Genomic DNA, 25,041 nt, shown 5'->3' with positions numbered 1-25,041 from the left:
TAAAATATTTCTAATTTTTCGGATTACGATAAGTTTGTAAACTGAAAAAAAAAGTTAATTTAACTAAATTTTCCAACTAAATTAAATTTTGTCTATTTAAGTATTTATATATTTCAATTAACTATTAAATACTTAAATTGAAATTTGTGTATTTAAGTTAAATTCATAAATTCTTGAACTGACAAAATTTTAATTTGGTTGAAAAATTTTGTCAAATTAATAATATTTTTTTCTCAGTGTAAAGACACAAAGAAAGTAAAAAAATTCAAAATATAATAACATTTACAATTTTATAATCAAATGTATATATTACAAAAAAATATTTTTACATTTAAGAAAAATCAAATCAATGTAAGAAAAATACTAATATAAATAATATAAAATTTAATATTGGAATATATAAAGTAAACATTATAATTTTCAATATATTTCCCATCTTTAAAAGCTTCGTGCATGTACGAAAGTGATTTCTCATTCTGAAAAAAATATTGAAATTGCCGCGGATATTACGAGTAATTTAACACGATATTACCATATCGCTAGCAGGTATTACTAAGTAATATCCGGAATTATGAAATCGCTTAAGGATTTTACTTCTTGGTTTTAAGCGTCGCGTGCTATAATACGAGATAAACGATGAAACACAGATAAAAGATTGCTTAATGACATTTATATTCAGAGGGGCCCGCAGCGGGAGAGAAGTCTAGATCAACGTCTCGGCATCCAGCCACCCACTTACGCGATAATCAGGGCACGTCTACGAGTGCACTGGCCCCAAAGTGCAACGAACTCTCGTGAGGAAATGCTATTTCGTGCATTCCATACATATGCATATTATTACCGGGTTTCGTAATTTTACAACAAACGGAAGTTGATTCGCGTCCATACGAATCCTGACGATTCGTTAGAATTCGTTCGCGAGCTTACGGCCGAAGCTAGTTTACGACATAATGCATGCATACACTTCATTTTAGTCATCAATTAGTAAATGTAGAGATTTATACGATCTATTCGAAATGAATATACGAACAACACGCTGTACTTTTTTAAAAATATTTGATGACATGAAGTATTTTTTCCTCGGATAATTTTACAATAGCCACAATGAGAGTGTGTGTGTGTGTGTGTGTGTGTGTGCGTGCGTGTGTGTACATACCGATCAAATTTCGGAATATGAGAAATTCGTAATGTCAGCGTTCTATGGTTATTTATGCTTAATGTATGGCCAAGGAATTATCAGTTTCAAACGAACTGCAGCAAGTGTAAGAGATCACGATGTATCGAGAATTAGTAAGTGAATTTTTCTTATATACATTATAAATTTACTTAACATTTTTATGCTCTTAACTTCTGGAATTAGGATTTTTTAATAATTAAATTATTATCGTAAAGCAGACATTTCATAGAAATTAATATATAATGAAATACATTTATTTTTCCTTTGTATATTTTACTTTTTAAAACTTTTTTTATCAAAAAATAATGATACTCCATAATAAATCCACAGATGCGTGTAATCTGTCTCTTTCTCTTTCAATGCTTTAATAAGTGAATAATTTAAGAAATAAATTTTTGTATTTAATAATTTATTCGAGAACAATTTGCATCAAGTTTCCTTGATTATTTCAGTTTCTAGTGGTGATAATCTCGTTGACAAGTACCGTACTTGCCGACGTTCTCGTTTCCGGTTACGAACATCAATTCGGCAACAATCCGCATTATTCTCCTCTTCCGCAATACAAGGTACATTCCTTGAATAATATAAATATAACTCTCTAAATCTCATAAAGCACAACGTCCAGAGTGAAAATTGAACTTTTGCAATTTTTTGAGTAATTTATCATTCTAATAAAAGTCAAAATTCATTCCTAGTAAAAATTGAGCTTGTGCGACTTTCGCATAATTTTTCACTCTACAAGATTTAAAGAGAATGCATCTAAAAACAATTACCGCACTAGGAATCGACGCAACAGCCGGGATTTCAACTGGCGTATCCCAATTACGAATCGCACCAAGACAGAGCTCGTTCACATATAGTAAGCTATCCATACCGTCACTATCACCGTCATGACTATCATTATTTACCAAGACCGCACCATTTGCATTACGCAAAGGTAGGAGGTCATGGATACGTGCGGCCTTCAGTGTTCGTCGGTTACCCCCAACCATTGGTAAATGCTCATCACGTTATTATTTAATCTGATTAAATAATCTTTGTTTCGTTAATTTAACTTTGAACAATTTTATTATTATTTCATTCCTGTTGTAAATGTCATTTAATTAAAATTTTTAACGTTAGATTCAAATAATTTGAAATATAACTAACATTTAATATAAATTTATCTTACGTAATAAATAGATACACCACTATATTATTGTCAAACAGCTTTTTTAAGTTATTAATTATTTAACGCAAACGCTGATCGTGATTCTTGTATTTGTATTGATACTTGGTGCTACAATTTATCAACAAGATTTCTTAAGAACGACATTTCCTCAGATAGTACACCACCGGTATAGAAGGTCGGATAAGTCCGATCCTACAAGCATCGAAACCAGTAAATCTGCGATCGATGCACATGACGATGATGTGGCCGCGAAGTCGTCCTTAACCGACACCGAAAAACCTACAATCGACTCATTACTTCCAGAACACGAGGCTACCAATACCAATGGTAAATATCATAAAAAATAGAAATAAAAACATGACATCTTCATGGGTTCTCTAATCTAACATACCGCTTATTTTAAAAGAAGCATAATTTCAACTTACATTACGAGTAAAACACAAATGTAAAGTAACGTATCGATATTAATATGCATTTGCTTTCAATATAAATTGTTTAATTACAGACAAGCATTTAGAGAACCGTCAAATCAATAATGATCATATGACAAGTCCACGTTTATTCGGTCTGTATCCGGACATGATGTACTCCGGACTTTATCCGTCCCGCAGCGAAAACAGAATGCAATACATGATTCCAAAAAATACTGCCAGCGCTGACAAACTAATGCAAAAAGCAACGTCTCAAGGAAGTGGAGATTGTCATGATAATTTCCAAATCACCAATAGGCCTTCTGTAAGAATTCCGGAACCTATGGAATGGGATGAGACGATGTTTTCAAACGATGATTACGACTCTCACAGCGGATTTCGAAATGCATGGTGGTTTCTCTCACCATTCTTGAAACCGCAAGAACCAGAAGTAGAATCAATTTCAGTGCCATCAGCGCCAATGAGATTTGGGCCGCAAAAATATCATATATATTATAAAGATATGCCACCACATATAGCTAACTTAAAGGATTCCGGCTTAGATGCGAAAACTATAGAGGATATGATGATTGATTGGGAGGAAAATACAGGAGAGTCGCGGGCCGCACAACAAGAAGTAGAAAACAAATATTTACAGGTAATGATTTTAATATTAACATTATTTTGTGTCCTTATATTATTCAACCTATGAAATATCTGATATACGTGTGTTACTTTACAAATAATAAATTAATAAAATACATTGTCTGTTCCAGGAATACACAAATATGAACATGGCTAGCCCAAGACAAAGCAACACTCAACCGACTATTCCGATTGAAATTATTATTCCTAAAGCTGATCAAGATACGTCTCCTACGAATTCCCCTGCGTCACATATTTTAATTAATTACAATAGTAATAACGATAAAACTGACGAGGTCAGCAGTTTGGTGGGTCCCCAAGAACGCAACAGATATTTGCAGGTAATGATTTTAACATTAACATAATGTGTTTTATGTCCTTAGACTTGTTTCATTTTTATCTGATAGATTTAATTGATTATTATAATTGAGATAATAGAAAATTTTTGCGCAAATATCTTCTAATTAAATCTCTCAAATCTGTGATTAATAAAATTCACTACACTTCAATATTAAAAATAAAATATTTTTCAAATATTATTTTTCATAATGCGTATGCGCGCGTATACGTGTGTATTCCTCTTTTCGTTGTCTCTACGATCCACACTAAATGTGAAAAATATTTCTTTTCTGTAACATAAAATATATAATATTCGATCTATGATACGAAATATATCCTATATTTAATGCATATATTAGTTTACAAATAATTAATAAAAGATATTGCGACTGTTTCAGGAACTCGCAAATATGAATATGGCTAACCCAAGACAAAGCAATACTCAATCTACTGAATCTAAGATCTACCCAACTCTTCAGAAACAACTAACTGAAACAATTACTAAAACTGACAAAAATACGTCTCCTATGAATTTGCCTGCACCAACTTATCAAACTTATGTATTTGTTTCTGATAAAAATAGCGAAGGACTATCGGAAACTAACCCTATCGTCATGGAAGGCCAAGGACTCGAAAACAAATATATGCAGGTAATGATTTTAATATTAATATAATTAGTTATTCAATTCGGCAGTATTTGCAGCTATTATACGTATAAATTTCTCTCTTTGTTGTTTTGTGATATAATCTTACACCAAATATTAAAAGTAAAATTCTTTTCTATCACATAGAATATATAAAATATATAATATTCAATCTATGATACAAAATATATTATATATTTTACGAATAATTGACAAAACATATTACGTCTGTTTCAGGAAATCACAAATATGAACATGGCTAACTCAAGACAAAGCAACACTTCGCCGATTATTCCGCTCAAAATTGGAAATCCAAATGAACCACTTGTTCTTCCTAAAATTGACCCAGAAACGAATATACGTCCATCAAATCAATACCAAGCACCCTATCAAACTTATATGATAGATCTTGATAAAATCAGTAAAATGTCCGGGATGAGTGAGACTGACATGAAATACCAAGAAAATAAATATTTGGAGGTAGTGATTTTAACATTGATATAATTGTTTGTCCTTAGACATTTTTATTTGTATCTGATAGAACTTTATTTAAATTGATTATTACGATTGAGAGAAATAAAAAAAAACCCTTTGCACAAATATCTTTCAATTAAATCTCAACTTAAATCTGATTTAGACAATTCACTATATGTATATTATTTTACAAATAATTAATGAAATATATTATATCTGTTTCAGGACGTCACAAATATGAACATGGCTGACGCAAGACAAAGAGAGATTCTGAAACCGACTGAAATGATTATTATTCCTAAACAGAACCAAAATACACGTCGCATGAAAGCGCCTCTTACACCCTACACCCAAAGAATTATACAACATTTTGGTGGTGGCAGAAATAGTGAGGGACTACCGAAAACTGATGAAATCGTCAATACGCCATCTGCAAGACAAATACCTTTACTTCCTGAAGAAGTCGTCTTACCGGTTATCGACACAACACGACCAATAAGTTCTTCTTACATTACGCCATATTTTTCCCTGCCTCAATATATTCCACAGATTGATATTCGCAATTATGAGAACTATTAGTTTATGAATTTCGCTTCGAAATGTTCAAATAGTGCAAATTTTTATAAGTAAAACTATAATCTAACGTCAAGCCTTTAATCGAAATCCCTGATTACATAAATATCAATGCTTAAAGCAATCAAAGCCAATGACACAAATGTAGGCATAAGGCACATTTTACATAGAAAAGAGTATTCCACTAAAATAATCTAAATATCATGACAATACTTATCAAAGTGATATACTATTTTATAACACGTCATCAATTTATTCTTAGTAAGACACTTATAGATATGACACTGTTATCGATTCCTGTCACATTACCTTGAAGCAACGAGTCGATTGACCGTAACGGTTTTCATGTTCTATTTATTATAATTACTCTCATACCGTGCACGCATAATATTTTTATAAGCGTACATCCCTCATCAAACTTCGTCAACTCGGTAATTGAACTTTTATATACGATTTTTTAAATAAGGATGTTTTTTAAATAAGGATAAAATGTTTTACTTTAATATAAGTCTATGTGTATGTACTAAGGTTTTAAATAAATATATTTTAATGGGAATTAAAAAATTTAATTGATATTTTTAGATCTAATTTTTATTTACAGACTTAATATAAATATTTTTTCACTTAAAAATGTAGATATAATGGAAAAAAAAGAAAAACAAGCATCATCGGTCATTAACTAACGAACTGAATGCAAAAGCGTGAAAGTGATTCACCAGAAGATAACTATTAATATTTAAATATTAACAGATTACTAAAATTATTTTGATATTCACGTACATAGATAAATACTAGCCTTTTTCTCTCTTTTTCATTCTTATTTAAAACAAATATTTTTAAAAAAGTATTTAAAAAAATTAATTTATTACTTTTAAATTGTTACTTTTATAAAGCTATTTTTTATTTAAAATATTTTTAATATCGTTTTTTTTATATTTATTAATATGGTCATTAATTAGATCATTGGTTATTTAATGATTTTTTGCATGTTTTTAATTTATTAATTAAACTATTATTATACTTTATTTTTTTAATGTAAAACATAATATATCAAATAAATATTAAATGATAACATTTGGCTAACGTTTTACGAAATCAATTGGTGATAATCGCGAAATTCATTGGTTGAAATACGTTGTTATATTCTTCAAATGGATACGTAAATGTGTAATTGATGGCTGCCAGTTGTAACAGGTCGTAAACTCATCGTATAATAATGAGTCAAGCTAACGGAGCATTGAGGTGTTTAAAGTTATGAAACGAGATGTAAAAGGCACACACAAGGTGTTCAAAAAGTAATCATCAATGTTGTTGCGTAAACGCTATCGCAAAATAAAAGAAATTTTATATTAATCTCAAACAAAAACCTTCAAAATTACAAATTGTTACGAATTGTTGGGTAATCATTCTACCACATAAGCCGTACTACTAACGACCACAAGAATCAGCCGTTACGCTTGTAATAGCAAATTAACTTTGTTATAATTTGGCGTTAATTAACGAATTCTAATTGTCTGTCAAAATATATACATCATAGCATCATTAATTCATGTATTGCCAATTAACAAATACATAGTTAAAAAATTGTCCTTCAAAATTATTTAATATTTTTTTATTCTTTGATTATAAATTAAATTAAAAATTATTTAAAAAATTAAGATTGTTCTAAGTGGAATTAGAAAAACTAGAAAATAAGATAAAAGACTCTTGAAGTAAAAGATAGCAAACACGTACGACAAATACTTGCTTTTTTTAATTAATGCAGGAAATGTAACAAATTTGTACCATTATTAGCCTTTTCAAAATGCGCGTACGTAAACAATTTTGCTTCTATAAAAATATTTGATGACATCTGTATTATTTTTCTCGGATAATTTTACAATCCCTCGAGTGTGAAAACCGATCACATTTCAGAATGTAAAAAATTCGTAGGGTTCAGCGATTTTATGTATACGACATATCTTATGATATTACGAACTGAAGTCATGTCAGTCTCAGGCAAACTACAGTAAGAGCAACAAGAGACCACGATGTTTTTATATCAAAAATTAGTGAGTAAATTTCTGATATATTATATTTTACATTTATATAATATTTCTATGCTTTTAACTTTTGGTATTAGAATTTTTTTTAATAATCAAGTAAGATATAAATATTAAGCCTTTTTAGAAATTAATACATAATAAAATACATTAATTTTTTTTTATGTTTTACTTCTTTTTTAATTAGGTTCTTATATTAAAAAAAAAAATTTTTCGTAATACAGTAAATTCATATGTATAATGTCTTTCTCAATAATTTCAAACTGTTAAATAAATAAATAATTCAAGAAAAAAATTCTGTCGCAAGTATCGAGTCATCTGTCTGAGAATAATCTGGATTTCCTTAATTTTATTCCAGTTCTTAATGATAATCTCGTTGACAAGTATCACACTTGCCGACATTCAACTTAATTATGAACATCAATCCAATAGCAATTCACGTTATTCTACTCTTCCACAATACAAGGTACACTTTCGTCGCAATGTTATTTGATCTAATGGAATAATTTTTATGTCATTGTAATTTAATTTCGTAAAATTTTATTATCATTTTAAATTTCATGTAATTTGACATTTCAAATGTGTAATATTTAATTTGAAGTATCTTTAATATCTAATATCAATTTACCTTGTGCAACAAACACGTACGCCACTATATTATTGCCAAACTTATTAATTATATCGCACACGCAGATTTGTCGTGTTATTGCACACGGAAATTGATCTCACAAATTATCAAAAATTTCTTAAAAATAATATTTTCTCAGATAATACCCCACCAGAATAGAAGATCGCGTAGGTCCGATCCTATAAGCCCCAAATTCAGTGAATCTGCAATTCCTGCACATGACATGATCAAGAAGTCGCCGTTAACCGACACCAAGCATCCTACAATCGACTCATTACTTCCAGAACACGAACCTATGGATACTAATGGTAGATATCCTAAAGAATGAAAAAGTCGACATATTCATAAGATAATCATCTAATATACTATGTTTATTTCGAATCGCATAATTGTATATACAAGTTTCAGAAAACCGCGAAGGCATAAATCAATATATTGATATCATAATATAAATTTTTGCTTTTTAAATAAACTAACAATTACAGATAAGCGTTTGGAGAACCGTCAAATCAGGAATGATATGATGATGCCTGTATACGACCCATATTCGAGTATGTCATTTCCCGTAAATTATCTGTACTACAACCCAGACGAAATGCAACAAGTGCAAGAAAGTTCATACTATCTTTACCCTGAACGTGCAGAACTAATGACAAGAGCGTCTCAGGGAAATGAACTACGTTATAGAACTCAAGATAATTTACATCACCTTCCGAACAAGCCTTCTATAAGATCAAATCCTCCGATGGAAACTGCGTCGGATAATTATCATAACAAATACCGAGGGGCATTATTTGGGCCGAATTTACAAAAAAATTTAATATATTACCTGCGAGATAGAACCTATGATAGATGCATTTACAATCTAATAGAAGACATATCAAGTTATTTTAAAGGAGAACAAGAGTACCAAGGCATGCAAGGCATGCAAGGCCTACAAGGCGTACAAGGCTACATACAAAGATTTCGAAAATAAGCTTTACAGGTAATGATGTTAACATTGATATAATTTGTTTTATGTTCAGAAAAATTTTTTTTTTTTATTTAATACATAAAAATTTAATTGATTTCATGATTAAGATAATAGAGATTTCGTACGGTAATAATTTTCAATTAAATCTCAATTTAAATTTAATTGATAAAACTTACTGTAATTTTAATATTAAGAATAAAATATTTTTTAATTATTATAAATATTTTATAAGTAAATACTATGTATAAAATATTCGGTTTATATAATGCCAAATATTTCATATGATAAAAAAGAAGGCAAAAGTTTATCTAAATAATTAATAAAATATTTACTTCTGTTACAGAAAATCACAAGTATGAACGTGATGAGCATGTCTAACCCTAAACAAGATACGATCGAATTGATTCCTTACTACTTTAAATATTATCAGAAACTATTTTGATTCGCCGATAATTATTATACATTTACACAATATCCATAACTTTACTTAACCCATATGCAAAATCGATAAAATAATGAGCAATTATCCAGTATTAAGTAATTTTTTATGACTGAAAAATTCTTGAATTATAAACTATATTGAAATATTTTTAGAAATTTAAAATTGTTTTAGAAATAGAAAGCTAAAAGAGAAAGAGAGAGGGAGAGAGAAAGAGAGAGAGAGAGAGAGAATCCTAGTGTAAAAGATTACATATTCAAAAAAATTGTAAACAGATTACAGAAGTACATAAAATATTATTTATTTCGTTGTATTTTATTTATGTGTATACATTCTTCTAATTCTGTAAAATTGTTATTAAACGTTTAAAAGTTTATTGAAGTTTTTGCAATTGATAATTGATACTTTAAAACGAAGACGATTTTCAATGTATTTGTACTTTGCAGGATTTATTTTGACATCCATTTTTCATTTCTTAAAACAAAAAATAACATTTGTTTGAATATAATAAGACGAGTTAATTTCTATATAGGTTTTTGGATGGTAAATACGAATCTAAATTGCTTCGTTACATCCTTTAGAAAAATTTGCAATTAAAATTATAAAAAATATTATTTTAATTTACTTTGTCATAATTAAAAAAATAAATCGACAAAAACTAATCATGTAATTTTTAGTTTTAACAAAACATCATATTTAAGAATTTTTTAATATACATGTCTTATATTTAACCACTATCTTTGTAAGTATAACTAATGCAAAATATTCTTTTTGAAGGTTGAAAGTTCTAATAACATTCTTAATTTTTATTGCAATAAATTTTTTCTGTCACATATCGTATATAGTTATAATATGATAAAGTACACATATAAATAGTCTTTTCTGCAACCTTAACTACAAATTTTCCAAATTGTGACGTAATGGAATAATTTATAAACCAGATTTGCATTTGACGTCCAAAACAACTATAGAAAATGATAAGTCCAGTTTTGGTGTTATTAATTTTTTTTTGTTGTATTTTGCAATCAAAGTTTCTTGTTTTCAACAACTGGTTTTATTATAGAAAATCTATAATCTCAAACTCCAATACGTAAAAGTAAAAAAGAACTTCAGACGTAAAAAGTGCCGAATTACAAAGGAAACTCGCAAGTTCAATGAACTTCAGCTCATGATTGCTATGTACATTTTGCTACCCTCCCCCATCTTCAACTTTGACATCTCCTTGACTCTATGCCGCGACTTCAACCGCATTTCCCGCGTTCGTAAATCCAACTTACAGACGTTCCCTTCGCAATGTTATATATGCGCAAGATAATTTATTAATTTATACCACGACTTTCAAATTCAATGACGCAGCTTTCTGTATGACATAATTAATCAAACATGCAAACGAAATAAGAGTATCGTTTTTACAAATTACTTTGTTTTCCCATATCGTTATTTTTCGGTTAAATAAACTTTCATAACTATAAGAAGCACGGAGTGTGTGATAAAGTCTATAATTTATATCTTATATTATTCTAATAACTAGCGTAAATAATATTTATGAGCGATTACATCAATTCTATTATACGTTAAAACATTAATAGTTGGAATTATAAAAAATAATAAATTACGTTTATACTATTTCTTAAGTAACTTCTAAGTAAAGTTTTAATACATTATAGTTTTAATATTAATGGTATAAATTATGAAAAAATTAAATTTAAAATAAAGATTAAAATTTATTATATTTCTAATAATAAAACTCATAGATTATTTTTTAACACATAGGCGCACGCACACACACATATATTTTGACAAAATATACAACGCCATTAATCTATTATTTTTTGCCAACTATATTAGCAAAAGATGCAATCGCAGAGATTGCAATAATAAATTAAACATCTTTTAAATTTTTCGAAGAACTCTTTTATTTTTCAAAATGAGAGAAAAAATGTAACTTGTGTTACTAATAATTATAGTAATGTAAACAATTGTTCGAAGAAAAATTCAAAACTCGCACTAGGAGTGATAAAAGCAAATATGCAGGAGAATTTACATTGCTTGAAGTAAAAAAGGGAGAATACTGTCGCGTGACCTATCTCTGTGAGTAAATCAAGTGTCGAATACCGGTACCGGTCTTAGCTTACGGGGTCAAAAGCTGACCTGCTGAATACCTCCATTACAGGATAGCTAAGGTTTCTTTGCGATACAAAGAAAATTCTGTCTTAGAAATCTTGCTTGTGGTTGATGAAAAAGCAGAAAGTCTTCTCCATATTATTCGCTTTTTACTACCAGAGTACTGATACAGCGTATTCAACGTACTGATACAGCAAACTTGATATTCACTATAATTCACAATACATACCGTGAATTTCTTATTTGTTCATTGACTGAAGCATCCTATTGCCCGAATAAAATTGAATAACAAGCTTCAGGAAAGACGAACATAACATGAAACAGATATTAAATGATAATCTTCGACTAACATTTTATAGACTCAATTAATAATGGCAATCCATTGATTAAAATGTATCGCTGTTCTATAATTTGGCATTAATTATATCAACAAAAAATTGCCTGTTAAAAAATATATATACACACATAATATATTATCACTTCATGTACCGCCAATTAATTACACACAATTATAAAATTATTTTTGAATGTATTTAACAAATATTAAATATAGCAAATTTACGCTATTGACATTTTCGAAGTGCGTGTATGAACAATTTGCTTCTATAAAAGTATTTGATGACATCCATATTTTTTTCTCGGATAATTTTACAATTCCTCGAATCTGAGAACTGATTAAATTTCAGAATATGAGAAATTCTTATTCAGCAATTTTACATACGGTTTTCAGACCGAGAAGTCATGTCAGTCTTGAGTGAACTGCAGCAAGAACAACAAGAGATCATGATGTTTTTATATCAAGAATTAGTGAGTAAACTTTTCTGATATATATTTTACATTTACCTAACATTTCTATGCCCTTAATTTCTGGTATTAAAATTTTTCAATAATTAAGATACCAATATTAGGCCCAAATTTTGTAGAAAAAAAGTAATACATAATAAAATACATTTATTCTATTTTTGTTTTTATTTCTTCTGTAATTAGATTTTAAAATTTTAAAAATAAAAAAAGAAATAAATAACAAATAAAACATTTGTCATATCGAGTAATCCATTCGAGAATAATACATGGAAATTTCTTAATATTATTCCAGTTCTTAGTGATGATAATATTGACAAGTATCGTACTTGCCAATGTTCAACATTATGAATACCAATCCGGCAAAAATCCACATTATTCTACTCGTCCGCAATATAAGGTATATTCTCATCACGCTTATTGCATACGTCCGATTATTTAATCGGACAAAATAATCTGTATTTCATTAATCCAATTTCAGAAAAAAATTTAATTATTATTTTATCACTATTTTAAATTTCACATTGCTTTCAAAAATAATTTTTTAATTATGTATATGTATAATTAATTTGTTACTTTAAGGGCCGGTTATGTTAACTTCTTAGTAAACTTACCTATTAGGTAAATATGTGTCTCTTTATTTATTTAGAAAAAATAAAGATAAACACACGCATTTCCTTCATAGGTAAGTTTACTAAGAAATTAAAATGACCGAGCTCAAATGTATAACATTTAATTTGAAGTATATGCAATATCTATTAACATTTTATCTTATCAATAAATATATACCCTATCAAATTATTGCCAGTCTTTTTAAAATTATTAATTATAACACAAAGACAGATATTTATAATGTTCTTACACAAAAAGTAATTCTATAAATTTATCAAAGATTTTTTTATACTTATATTTTCTCAGATAATACACCAAAATAGAAGATTGCGTAGATCCGATTCCACGAGCCCCGAAACTAGTACATCTACGATCGTTGCACATGGCAATGATGTGATCGCGAAATCGCCGTTAACCGACACCAAACATCTTACAATCGACTCATTACTTCCAGAACATGAGCCTATAAATACTAATGGTAAATATCCTAAAGAATAAAAATAAAGTTCAACGTATTTATAAGATAATCTTCTAACAACGTATTACGCTTATTTCGAATCACATAATCATATATACAAGTTACAGTAAAGCGTGAACATAAATCAATGTATTGATACTATTACAGTATAAATTCGCTTTTTATGTGAACTAATATTTAATTATAGATAAGCGTGTAGAGAATCGAGAAATTAAGGATGACTATATGACGATGCCACGTTACGGAATGTCAGATATACTATTCCCCGTACGTTATCCATCTTACAATCCGGACAAAATGCAAATGCTTCAAAACTATTTGAACGCCAAACGAACAGAAGCGACAACAGCATCTCAGAGAAAAGAACCAAATTGTAATATTTATACGGATTATTTCAATCTCTCTCCCAACAAGCCTTCTATAAGATTTGATCCTCCTATGGAAACAGCATGGAATGACGATTATCGTGACAAATACCGTGAAGCATGGGTTTGGCCGACTTCATCAGCACCGCAAAAATATGTATATCACGGACCAAATGCTTTTAAATTCTTCAATCTGTTTAGAGATGAGATGGAAGATAATGAATCGATAACTAAATTTGTAGATCGACAACCTTACATTACCTATGTGTAAAATTAACATACAGACTAACGAACTACTCGAGTATCAAGTTATTCTTCATGATTGGAAAACTCGTGAATTATGAATTATATGAAAATATTTTTTCAAAGATATAAAGTTGTTTCATAAAATAAAAATAATAAGCCGAAAGAAATTTATAGTGTACAAGATTAATATATTCAAAATTGTAATCGAAGCGTGTTGAGATCTCTTGCATACGATAGCTGGTATTATTATGTTATTAAAGACATATAATTTCAAACTCCTCTATTTACAGAAATGAAAAAAAAATAAAAAGTACCGAGTGAATTTCAAAGAAAACTCCAAAGTTCGATCAACTCGAATTCGTTGTTAATTGAATTTTGCCGACCTCACAACCCAACTTCAACTTTGACACCTCCTTGACTCTTTAATTGCTGCGACTTCCATCGCGTAATTCAATTTACCGACATTCAAATATTCCGTTTATGATGTTACATGCGCAAGCGACAAGGATTATTTATTAGTTTATATCACGACCTTTGAGTATAACGGTGCATTTTTCTGCAAGACAGAATTAATCGAGCATGTAAATGAGAAGAGAATAAATCTCACTTCACCGAACACTTTGTTTTTCCATACATGTCGATTTTTTCGGTTAAATAAACTTTGCAATCATTGGAAACGGAAATAAAGTATATAATTTCACAATCTAATAAATCAATATTTATAAGTAACATTTATGAGTAAGCTGTTACATGAATTCTATCATATTTTGTATTAACATTAAAATATTGTATTATTGGTCAGAATTAATATAAAAAACTTATGGTTTGTTATAAATCGTCGACTCCTAAAAAATTTTTTAAATAAAAAAGAAATTTCAAACTAGCTCTTAGTGCTAGGGAATAATATAAATTATAAAAATTATTAAAAAATTAAATTTAAAATAAAGATCAAAATTTACATATCTGTGACAATCAAGCCCATAGATATATTATTTTTATTATAAAATAACCCAATTAATATATTATTTTCCTATTTTTGTGCACTATATTAGCAAAACATACATATATGCAATATTAGCATATCTCAAAAATTTCTGCAATAAATTTAACGTATTTTAAATTATTTAAAAAAATTCTTTTATTTTTCAAAATGAGCAAAAGATATATGTATCACTATATTAATGCAAATAGTTGCTCAAAAAAAAATCCAGAACACGCAATCTGATGGAAGTTGAATACGAATATGTTGAAGAATATACATTGCTGGAAGATAAAAAACGAAAAATGTCGCATGACCTATCTCCGTAGGTAAACCAAGTGTCAAATACCGGTACCGGTCTTAGCTTACGGGGTCAAAGCTGACCTGCTGAATACCTCCATTACAGGATAGCTAATGACTTCTTTGCGATACGAAGAAAATTCTGTCTTAGAAATCTTGCTTATGGTTGATGAAAAAGCGTAAAGCTTCTCACTATACTAGTTGCTTATCACCAACATAGGTTCAATGTACTAATATACCAAACTTAATATTCACTATGATTCACAATATACATATGTATCGAATTTTTTTTATTTACTAGTAAAGGATGATAAATATATACCGATATACAATCGCTTTTGTTAAAGTAATATATCAAATTTTAGCATATGCAGCAAATTTGTACCATTAACATTTTTGAATATATAAAAGTTTTGCTTTTATAAAAACATTTGATGACACCGTATCTTTTTTCTTTGATAATTTCACAACGGCCTCAAATTGAAAGCTACTCAAATTTCGGAATACAAAAAATTCGTAATGTCAACGATTCTGCGAGTTATTTACACTTGACAGACAAAAAAAGTCAGGTTAATCTCAGGCAAACTGTAGCAAGAGCAACAAGAGACCATGCTTCCATATCGAGGATTAGTGAGTAAACTTTTCTGATATACTGTTTACATTTACTTAACATTTTTATGCTTTTAACTTCTAGTATTATAATTCTTCAATAATTATCATTTTTTAGGCAGAAATTTGGTAAAAATTAATAAGTAATAAAATACATTTTTTCTTCTTTTATATTTTACTTCTTTTTTAATCCAATTTTTATATTAAAAAAATGTTATACAATAAATCCATAAAAGTGTTAAATATCTCTTTAATTTTAAATTTAAATAAAAGTAATTTAGAAAACAAATTTTTGTCATATCAAATCATCTGTTCGGGAAAAATCTGCATAAAATTTCTTTAATTTTATTTTAGTACTTAGTGATAATAATTTCGTTGATAAGTATCATACTTGCCGACATTCAATCCGGCTACGTACAACAATTTGGCAGCGATCTACATTATTCTACTCTTCCGCAATACAAGGTACACTGTTATCACGCTATTATTTCAACAATTATGATAAAGTAATCTTTGTCTCATTAATTCAGTTTCGTAAAATTTTATTATTATTTTATCATCCTTTTAAATTTGACTTAATTTTACACTTTATATTATATGTATAATATTTTAAATATACGGGACATCAAATATCAATTTACTGTACGCAATGAATACATATGTACTAACATTATTGCCTTAATTAATAAGTTGATATTTATCTTATTCTTGTACACGAAAATTGACTCCAATTTATCAAGATATTTTTAAGTGTGATGTTTTTTCAGATAATACATCACAACAAAAGAACGCGTAGATCCGATCTTACGAACTCCGAATTCAGTACATCTGCTTTCGTTACACATGGCAATGATGTGACCGCGAAGTTGCCCTCAACTGACATCAAACATTCTACAATCGACTCATACGAGCTTATCAACACTAACGGTAAATATTTTAAAAAATAAAAATAAAGTTCGATGTCTTCGTGGGATAATTTAAATCTACCTTACGCTTATCTTAAAAATAATATAATAATATTAGATATAAAAGTAAAACAAACGTAAATATATAAATTCGTTCTTCTCTCATATATAGATAAGCGTGTGAAGAATCGTCAAATAAAGAATGATGATATAACAGAGCCTGCAATCACCCCTTTTTCGAATACATACATATATCCCATACATACATATCTTCCGCACTATTACTGCAACAACCTAAATGAAAGGCCACAAGTGATTTTGAGATTTCTTCCCAAACAAACAGAATTAACAAAATTTTCAATGGAACCAGCATCAAATGGTTATCGTAGCAAACAGCAAAAGGTAATACCTAATGCACAAACACTAAAACGATAGATCTTTACACAAAAATTTTCCAATTAAATCTCAATTTAAATATGATAAAATGTACAGTAACTTTAATATCAAAAATGGAATATTTTTTAAGTATTATAAATATTTCATAATGAATAAATGATATTCTGCGTAAGATAATGTTCGATTTATGATACAGAGTATTTTATATAATGTTCTTAGAAAGAAAGAAAGATTTTTGCAAATAATTAATTAATAAAACATTTTACGTTTGTTACAGGAAATTTTAAATATAAACCTGACTGACCGTAAACAAGATAAGATCCAAAATGTTGTTCCTTCCCGAAAAAACTTTGTTCCAACTTTTGAGGAAGTGCGAGTACCTCTGTTGTACTATACATTTCGTGAAATGCCATTTTTTGGAAGAAACAGCCAATTGAATTAACAAGACATCTTTTGGTTCAACAAAATTTACTTGGACTAAATAAAACTGTTTGTTATTATAATGAAGTATTCTGGTAATGGTGGTAATTTGCAAGATCATTTTTTTGAGTGATTAGATTTGTAAAATAGTACGAGCAGAGTGTACTTTGTATTGCTCCACTAAATTACATTAGAGTCTAATAATTAAATGTCATCAGCGTTAGGTTGAAATTTTGTAAAAATTAATACGTAATACGTAAAAGACACATTTATTCTTTTTTTGTATTTTACTTCATCTTTAATTTAATTTTTATATTAAAACAATAATGTTCTGTAATAAAATAATATCTCTTTAAATAATCCAAATTATTAAATAAGTAAATAATTTAGGGAACAAATTTCTGACGCATCGAGTAATCTTGGAGAACAATTTACATAAAATTTCCTTAATTTTATTCCAGTTTTTAAGGAGGATAATATATTCTACCTAGTCAGACTGGAAGGTCCTGTGTGTATATATAATTGTAAATAAATCGTTTGACTCGAAAAAGAATTATTTAAATTTTAAATAAAATCAGAAGACAATGTGGAAGGAAGAAGTGTGCATAATTATCAAGCAATTAACATATTTACGTCTTTTGGGCCGCGCGTTTGTACGTCGTAGCCAACATTCACGTGAGAAGACTCAAGAATTCCTCGGCAATGTACACATTACACGAGCGACGTGAACATTTAGAACGGGATGCAAGAACGACGGAGCACGTGGCCGTGGATGCACATACGAGTGACGTTACGCGAGTGACGTACCGACTCGGTGTCGCCGGACGTCGGTGCCGCCGCTACGGCGCCGACGTATCGGCCGGAAGTAACACCCTTGCGATTACGGTCGTGAGAATAAGCGCAAGGCGCATCGAGATCACGTCGCACATGTAAAAGCCCGCCCTGCGAGAAAATCGATACCCCCGACATTTTTCTTGTTGAAATATTTAATTGCGCAAGTAAATCACAATTTAATAACGGAGTACACGATGCATGCAAATTTTATATTTAAGGGGATGCCGATGACGTCAGTTTTATCGGCCAAATTTGCCTATTTGCGCGCGGAATATTGATGTAGCAATAGAACATTAATATATCTCTACAAACAACTACATCGATAACACATGTGCACAAATTTTCAAAGTTTTCTTGTACTAAAATTCTTCTAGTAGCATTATTTCTAAAAACACAGTATTGTTCTTTCATGTAATTCCGATGAAAAAACGAGAAAGAACAGTGAAAAAATATATGTACATGTGCATTGCTGCTACGAAAAATATATTCTTGCCTCTACGATGATTCGATATGATGCGCGCGCGCGCGCGCGTGTGTATAAAATTACCGGTTTGGTATGTCAAATCCGGTATACCCCACGCCAAGACCTGTATTTGGACTTGATCCGATGCAAGGCATACCAAATTTTTGTCCGGGAATAAATCGCGTGTTAGGTCAAGACATTAATGGAAAATTCCCATCTCTCAGCACATTTAATTGACGTTATTGAAAATCTTTCTTTCAATATTGAAATTTATACTTCGGTTTATCTCTCTGTTCGATTTACCCCCCCCGTCCAGATTGCAATTAAATCGACTTGGAGATTGAAGAAAAATATGATACGCGAATCGCTTCTTCGCGATGTCCGTCTTAATCAAGCGCCCAATTAAATGCAATTACGTCTTAAGAGGAACTGGCCGTAGCAAGAAGTTTGCGAATATCCGGCATTGCATTAACGTGAAGAATTTTAATGAGTAAGCTTCGAGAGCCTTGCGGCTTCGACATCTATGTAAAACCGTAGAAGTACCAGTCCCCTGTAACCTTTCTTGCATAACCTTCACCTACGCGGCCACCTTCTCCGGAATACTCGGAGCCAGATCGACTTCCGCATCGAAGAAACACATCTCCATAGCCGCGAATATTTCATTGGCGAGAGCCGGTATTCACACGTAAACACTTTTTGCTGAACCGCGTCAAGAAATGAATGGAGCGAATAACGGGAAATTCGCGAGATCCGACAGAACCCCGCGAACGAATCATGCGATCTTACGGGGGGAAAAAAAAGGGATTGCACAGTGCCTACGACTGCAATTATCGGTAAATTAATTCTGCTACTCGCGGTGTAAAGTTAATTAAATAGTACGTTCGTTGCGTTTGTTCCGAGAGGGATAATTTATGCAGAAAATTACTTGTACCGGCATGTACCGTTTCGAAATGATTTTTGAAATATCGGAAGGACTAATTAAAGATTGCACAGGTTTTGCACACGTGTTAGAAAATCTAATATAATAAGTAATATTCTATTACATAATTTATAACGTTTTTGTCGCACGCGTACAATTTTATCTATAATTTTATACTCTTCTATATTTTAATTATATAATGTAAATATAAAGAATTGTAAAAAATTCAAAAAATTTCTTTCTAGTCTCGTAAGGATAGACAAGTAATCTTCAACTGTACATATAAATTTACACTTACGGATGTTGTTTCGAGATAATCTTTTCCGTCAAAATTAAGGACTGATCTTAAAAGATGAATATCAAATTGCAATATTTTCACAATAACGCGACATCGATTGCGCAAAAAGTAAATTGCCGTCGACGTTAAGTGCCGAATTAAACGTTCCTAAACGCAGCTTTTGCCTTTGAAGACTATTAAGCGAAGTATGTAAGAGTGGACTTGACGAAGTCGGTGCAGCGCGACGTGTTCTGGAGCAATGTCCGTTCCGGGCTACGTGCTCCCCTTAATTGAGCGTGCACTAATCCCCCTTTCCGTCGCCGTTGGCCTGGAGGGGCTCACGCGGCAAGGCTGTTCCCCACGTGTGGTCGCGCCTTAATTGAGCGTGCGCCCACTTCGAGTCGGACGATTCTTTTCTTCATCTTCCTCGCCGTCCCGACATTAAACCGTGCTCGCGTGTACGCGTACAATAAATTAAAGCCGTGCATTTTATGTGCTTGTGTGCGAAATTGTACCACTGACGGTCCTTGGACGGAAGAGCGACCGTGAAGAATGCGATTAACTTCACGTAATTCAGTGTGACTCTTGGTTAAAATACCAATTTTCAGTTTTGTCGTGCTATCCTTCTCACCGCACATTGCGAAAGCGCAAAATACTAAGGTTTCTTAGCAGTGTCTCAACTGTCGTAATTCCCGATGTAAGATGATGAAAAATGTATGAATAACTCTTGCGTCTAACACCCACACTAATTTATTACAAACAAATATCAATATTCTATTTAATAAAAATTTGCGAGTAGCGTGAAATTCGTGTGCTTCTTATTTTAAATAAAAAAGTATAATATGTAATTCCAAACAACCATGTGTGTGCGTATGTTCAAAATATTTAGAAAGAGAGAGAGAAGTTAATCTAAAATAATCCTTTTTCCTAAATGTGTATAACAAAGGTTTAAAAAAATGAAGATTTGACCTTAATTAAATAATATTTCGATTCTAATTAGAAATGTATTTAATTCGTGTATTAAACGCTGGTTAATTTTAACCGAAGGAAAGAGTGCTTTATATGTAAAAAGATTTAGACGGAACAAGTTCAAGGTATTCTATAAGATACGGGTTATTTTAGCGCGAATCGATTCATGACATTTACCAAAGTTCTTGCAGCCATTTAAAAACTCATTTATCAATGTCGCAACTCGTGTAACTTGATTACCACCAACTCATTACAATCTGTCTTGAAACTCTTGAAGAAGCAAGTCATCTCAAGAATCCTATTGACACTCGCATAAAATTAAGTCCGTTTCTCTTGAAAGATGATTCAGATATTATTTATGTCTGACGTAATTTATAACGTTTTGCGACGATGACACGATACGAATCTGCGATCAACACAAATGTTAGCGAAGCGGCATGATAAATACAACCGTAGACCTGTTTGTCAGTGAATCATCATTGCAAGTCTTCTTGAATTTATTATAGAGGTCGAAGTGAGTCGACTGGTTGAGTAATCCATATGTTTCCTCATTTCTCCACCATTAACTAACGCCACAGAAAAATTGATACACACGAGCTATATTTATGATAATTAGATAACGTTATGCAAAATGATATCAAATACCTTTCATCGCTGTATCTCTTTGAGATAATAGAGACTACTCTTTAAATTGCAATCAATGAATAATCACTGAAATCAGTGAAAATAGTATACACTGATTTCAGTGGTATACTTATAACTTGTCAATCAGTGAAATAAACACACTGAGTTTTCAGTGATTGTACACTAATTCTGAAGTAAAAATCACTAAAAATTAGTGGATACTCTCTAATTATCACAGTTATAAGTATACGACGGCAAATCAGTAAAAATACACTGATAGCAATTTAGAGAGTACATTTTCTACAAAATTCTTACTAAAGCTTCTTGTATATATGATATAAAACTATTAATACTTCTATGCATTTCAACATTAAAATGTAAAATAAAATAAGACTTTTTTTATGGCTTAATTATTCAATATTTGTCGTCAAATATTGTACGTCAAATTCGAGGAAAAATAGATTTTTGATGCATGTTTATCGTTAAAAAAAAAAAAATTATTCCGTTCCCGTACATCCGCGTCGGTTACCTCGTCGTGTGATTATCTCGTTATCAATTTCTCCCGAGCTTCCGCAATTATCGGTACATCTTTCACAGCGAGTACCAGGAAGAATTCACCGGGCGATCGAGGTCAAGTTCGTGCCGATGTCCGGCCGCATGATGCATCGTCACGATCGGAACTAAACGTACTTTCCGATCCGCCGGCATGTGCGCGTTTCGGCGTAAACGGCGACGGCGACGCGTCGGTCGTCGCGTGGGGCGTTCATTTCTCCAAGAGGAGAAACGATCCGGCGGAATTTCACTGACCCAAAAAAAAAATCCGACGGCTTTTCCGTCGTACAAATCCCCACCCTCCCCCCTTCGCAAGTATTCCCACTTCTCGCGATTGTTTCTTACGACGTAGGAAAAGAGTCCTCAGAGCGCGCGATGAATCGGAACCGATTGCTCGATCGTATTTCGTCCGCCGTGATGGATCGTCGACTGACGGACGCGAGAGGAGAAAAATGATCTTGCGACCGCTTGAAAAAAAATGAGATCGCTCTTTTATCATGGGAATCATACGGGACCTGACCCGAAGCCATTTGGAGCAATTTACGTTCGGTCAATGCGCACGTCGCGGAACTTAAACGCGTAACGGCCCCAAATTTACTACCGTTGTCCGACGACGGATTTACATGACGGAATAACCCGGGGGGAGAGAGAGAGAGAGAGAGAGAGAGAGAGAGAGAGAGAGAGAGAGAGAGAGAGAGAGAGAGAGAGAGAGAGAGAGAGAGAGAGAGAGAGAGAGAGAGAGAGAGAGAGAGAGGTCACGAATTATCGAAACGATTAGTTTCAGGATATGGCTTCCTCGAATATGACGAATAACGATAATGGCGCGATAGCACGTGATAATTTTATACGCGATGGACACGTAGTTATAGTAGCGTGTGCTAACGTCGGTCGTAAATACCGTGGTTAATTACCGAACGCCGTAATCGTTCGGGAACGAGATCGGCGTAATGGCGCGATTATACAGCGCGCGCGCTTCTCTCATACCTTCCTAGTGTATCCTTCGAGAAATCCTCAATTACAGCGATCGCCGATGGCATTACGACGACCATGATGGAGCGTGTATCCCATATCTCACGGATGAAAAAATTTCAACACGTTTTCAACAACCGCCGCACGGTTTACGGTTACGATTCACTGCGCGCGGCACATTCGGCAGAGATCGGCGGACGAACACCTGTTTCTCTCCCCCGGTCGTAAAAAGAATTCTCGTCACATTTTCGCCGGGAGAGTCGCGCGCTTGCTGCTCCACACTCGCCGGGAGGATCTAAATCGCCGATTTAAAATCGCCGATACGGCACGCTGATGCGGCCGATTATGCAAATCACATCCCGTGAGTCACCCCGAGGGCGCCCGACTCCGCCGGGAATCTATCGATACTTCGCCGAGCCGACGACCCTCGGATCAGCTGCGATATCTAAGATGGCCCGATTGATTTCTCGGAAGACCGAGAACGCGACGAGAGACGCACGATGCAGTCGCGGGCACGCGTCACGGACAATCGGCGAATGGCGATGAAGTGAACGAGGCACATAAATACGACGACCGATCCGGCAAGCGAGTCACGTAGGTCGGCTGGTCGGCACGCGAATAGTTTTTCTCTTTTTTTTTTTTTTAAATTCAGATCGCACGACTCTCACCGCGTTTTGCGGTGAGTTTTGCGGTAATTAACAGTCTTGTTGGAGATAAAGATCGAGGATCTCACGAAAAACTACTCCGCTGCACTAACTTAAATTAAGTTTCCGACAAAGTTCCCAACAGTCGCACGAAACGATCTCAATTCGGTGAATCTGGCACACCGCGTTTCACTTTTATTCGACGTTTTAAGGTATATCGTGATGCAGTATCCCGCTGATTTTTTTTTTTTTTTTTTGAGATTTACGGTCCCATAATGAGGAGAGCGTCGTCGTCGTCGTCGTCGGTTACGGTTTCGGCGAGCGGCGGACTGCAAGTGCACGCGCGAGATCGCGGGAAGCCAGCCGATGCACCGTTCGCAGTGTCAAGGAGGAGAGGAAGGAAGGTCCGACTCTCCGACGGTGCACGGAGCCGCCGCCGGTTCCGAAGAGGCGCATTCACCTTATACCCGGGCTCTCACGCACCCGTATATGCACGCGTAAACGAGCCTGCCTTGTTGTTCCCAGTCATCCGGCGGATCATCGTCGCGTGCACGCGGTAATGGACGCGCGATATCCGAACGAGTGCGCGCGACGAGTTTCTCCGTAACGTACGACGCAAAACTCCAAAGTGCCACCCGGGCTCTCCCACAGCCTTTTGATCCTGACGATGACGATCTATGAGTTGCGAAATGTGTCGTCGCCTCTCGTGTGGTACGGTTATGGCACGACGGGAACTCGTCGATTTGAATATAGCTCGGCTATTATGTGGCCAAAATCGATATCGAGAAAAACAAGGGATCTTTATTTTTAACTACTAATATAAAGAGAGAGTAAATCGCTCGGTGTTAACTCGTTCTCGACTTGTTCTTTACAGAATGGAATCTCGTTTGATTTTCTCGAACGGGATTCAAGATAAATAACAAAAATTTATATTATTTTTATTATTTTAAAATTCAATAACTGAAAATGTCGGAATTCACTTATTGGGATTGCTTTGTAACAATTTTTATCATGTTCAAATTTAAAATTATTTAGACTGG

General features: G+C 32.4%; 5 protein-coding genes across 7 annotated transcripts in view; 4 read left to right on the top strand and 1 right to left on the bottom strand.

The window, feature by feature from the left end:
- Positions 1-25,041, bottom strand: part of LOC105837391 (WD repeat-containing protein 47) — a 78,339-nt gene that overhangs the window by 48,903 nt on the left and 4,395 nt on the right. The window contains exon 1 of one of the 3 annotated variants that reach the window (XM_012682146.2): positions 23,373-23,688. The exons of 1 other annotated variant lie outside the window; for it this stretch is intronic. In XM_012682146.2, the coding sequence (XP_012537600.1) occupies positions 23,373-23,437 (65 nt within the window). In that variant the 5' untranslated portion in view covers positions 23,438-23,688. Of the gene's footprint in view, positions 1-18,383; positions 22,079-23,372; positions 23,689-25,041 lie in introns of those variants that run through there. One more of the 3 variants, XM_012682147.3, reaches the window with a different exon arrangement.
- Positions 362-6,002, top strand: LOC114253988. Its single transcript, XM_028189359.2, has 9 exons — positions 362-1,290; positions 1,630-1,743; positions 1,959-2,171; positions 2,501-2,675; positions 2,854-3,416; positions 3,535-3,744; positions 4,141-4,392; positions 4,624-4,866; positions 5,086-6,002. The coding sequence occupies exons 1-9, from the start codon at positions 1,276-1,278 to the stop codon at positions 5,437-5,439; spliced, it is 2,139 nt and encodes a 712-aa protein (XP_028045160.2). The 5' UTR covers positions 362-1,275; the 3' UTR covers positions 5,440-6,002.
- On the top strand, positions 6,330-9,609 carry LOC105837393. Its single transcript, XM_028189360.2, has 5 exons — positions 6,330-7,484; positions 7,834-7,941; positions 8,243-8,411; positions 8,589-9,088; positions 9,420-9,609. Exons 1-4 carry the CDS (start codon positions 7,464-7,466, stop codon positions 9,077-9,079), a joined length of 789 nt encoding a protein of 262 aa, XP_028045161.1. The 5' UTR covers positions 6,330-7,463; the 3' UTR covers positions 9,080-9,088; positions 9,420-9,609.
- Positions 11,509-14,475, top strand: LOC114253990. Its single transcript, XM_036285666.1, has 4 exons — positions 11,509-12,446; positions 12,736-12,840; positions 13,359-13,530; positions 13,718-14,475. The coding sequence occupies exons 1-4, from the start codon at positions 12,381-12,383 to the stop codon at positions 14,164-14,166; spliced, it is 792 nt and encodes a 263-aa protein (XP_036141559.1). The 5' UTR covers positions 11,509-12,380; the 3' UTR covers positions 14,167-14,475.
- Positions 15,334-17,837, top strand: LOC114253989. Its single transcript, XM_036285667.1, has 5 exons — positions 15,334-16,050; positions 16,384-16,494; positions 16,797-16,956; positions 17,107-17,336; positions 17,608-17,837. The coding sequence occupies exons 1-5, from the start codon at positions 16,030-16,032 to the stop codon at positions 17,770-17,772; spliced, it is 687 nt and encodes a 228-aa protein (XP_036141560.1). The 5' UTR covers positions 15,334-16,029; the 3' UTR covers positions 17,773-17,837.

This window comes from Monomorium pharaonis, chromosome 4, assembly GCF_013373865.1.
Source record: "Monomorium pharaonis isolate MP-MQ-018 chromosome 4, ASM1337386v2, whole genome shotgun sequence".
NCBI classification, from domain to species: Eukaryota; Metazoa; Arthropoda; class Insecta; order Hymenoptera; family Formicidae; genus Monomorium; species Monomorium pharaonis.
This window is presented reverse-complemented; position numbering and strand designations above follow the sequence as displayed.

Bases quoted from the DNA above. Each gene is read 5' to 3' on its own strand.
- LOC114253988 (XM_028189359.2), top strand. The intron at 2,172-2,500 runs GTAAATGCTCAT...ACATTTCCTCAG, and splicing joins TCGGTTACCCCCAACCATTG to ATAGTACACCACCGGTATAG. The intron at 4,867-5,085 runs GTAGTGATTTTA...TATCTGTTTCAG, and splicing joins AAGAAAATAAATATTTGGAG to GACGTCACAAATATGAACAT.
- LOC105837393 (XM_028189360.2), top strand. From the start codon at position 7,464: ATGTTTTTATATCAAAAATTA. The intron at 7,485-7,833 runs GTGAGTAAATTT...ATTTTATTCCAG, and splicing joins TGTTTTTATATCAAAAATTA to TTCTTAATGATAATCTCGTT. The intron at 8,412-8,588 runs GTAGATATCCTA...TAACAATTACAG, and splicing joins CGAACCTATGGATACTAATG to ATAAGCGTTTGGAGAACCGT.
- LOC114253990 (XM_036285666.1), top strand. From the start codon at position 12,381: ATGTCAGTCTTGAGTGAACTGCAGCAAGAACAACAAGAGATCATGATG. The intron at 12,447-12,735 runs GTGAGTAAACTT...ATATTATTCCAG, and splicing joins TGTTTTTATATCAAGAATTA to TTCTTAGTGATGATAATATT. The intron at 12,841-13,358 runs GTATATTCTCAT...ATATTTTCTCAG, and splicing joins CTACTCGTCCGCAATATAAG to ATAATACACCAAAATAGAAG.
- LOC114253989 (XM_036285667.1), top strand. From the start codon at position 16,030: ATGCTTCCATATCGAGGATTA. The intron at 16,051-16,383 runs GTGAGTAAACTT...ATTTTATTTTAG, and splicing joins TGCTTCCATATCGAGGATTA to TACTTAGTGATAATAATTTC. The intron at 16,495-16,796 runs GTACACTGTTAT...ATGTTTTTTCAG, and splicing joins CTACTCTTCCGCAATACAAG to ATAATACATCACAACAAAAG.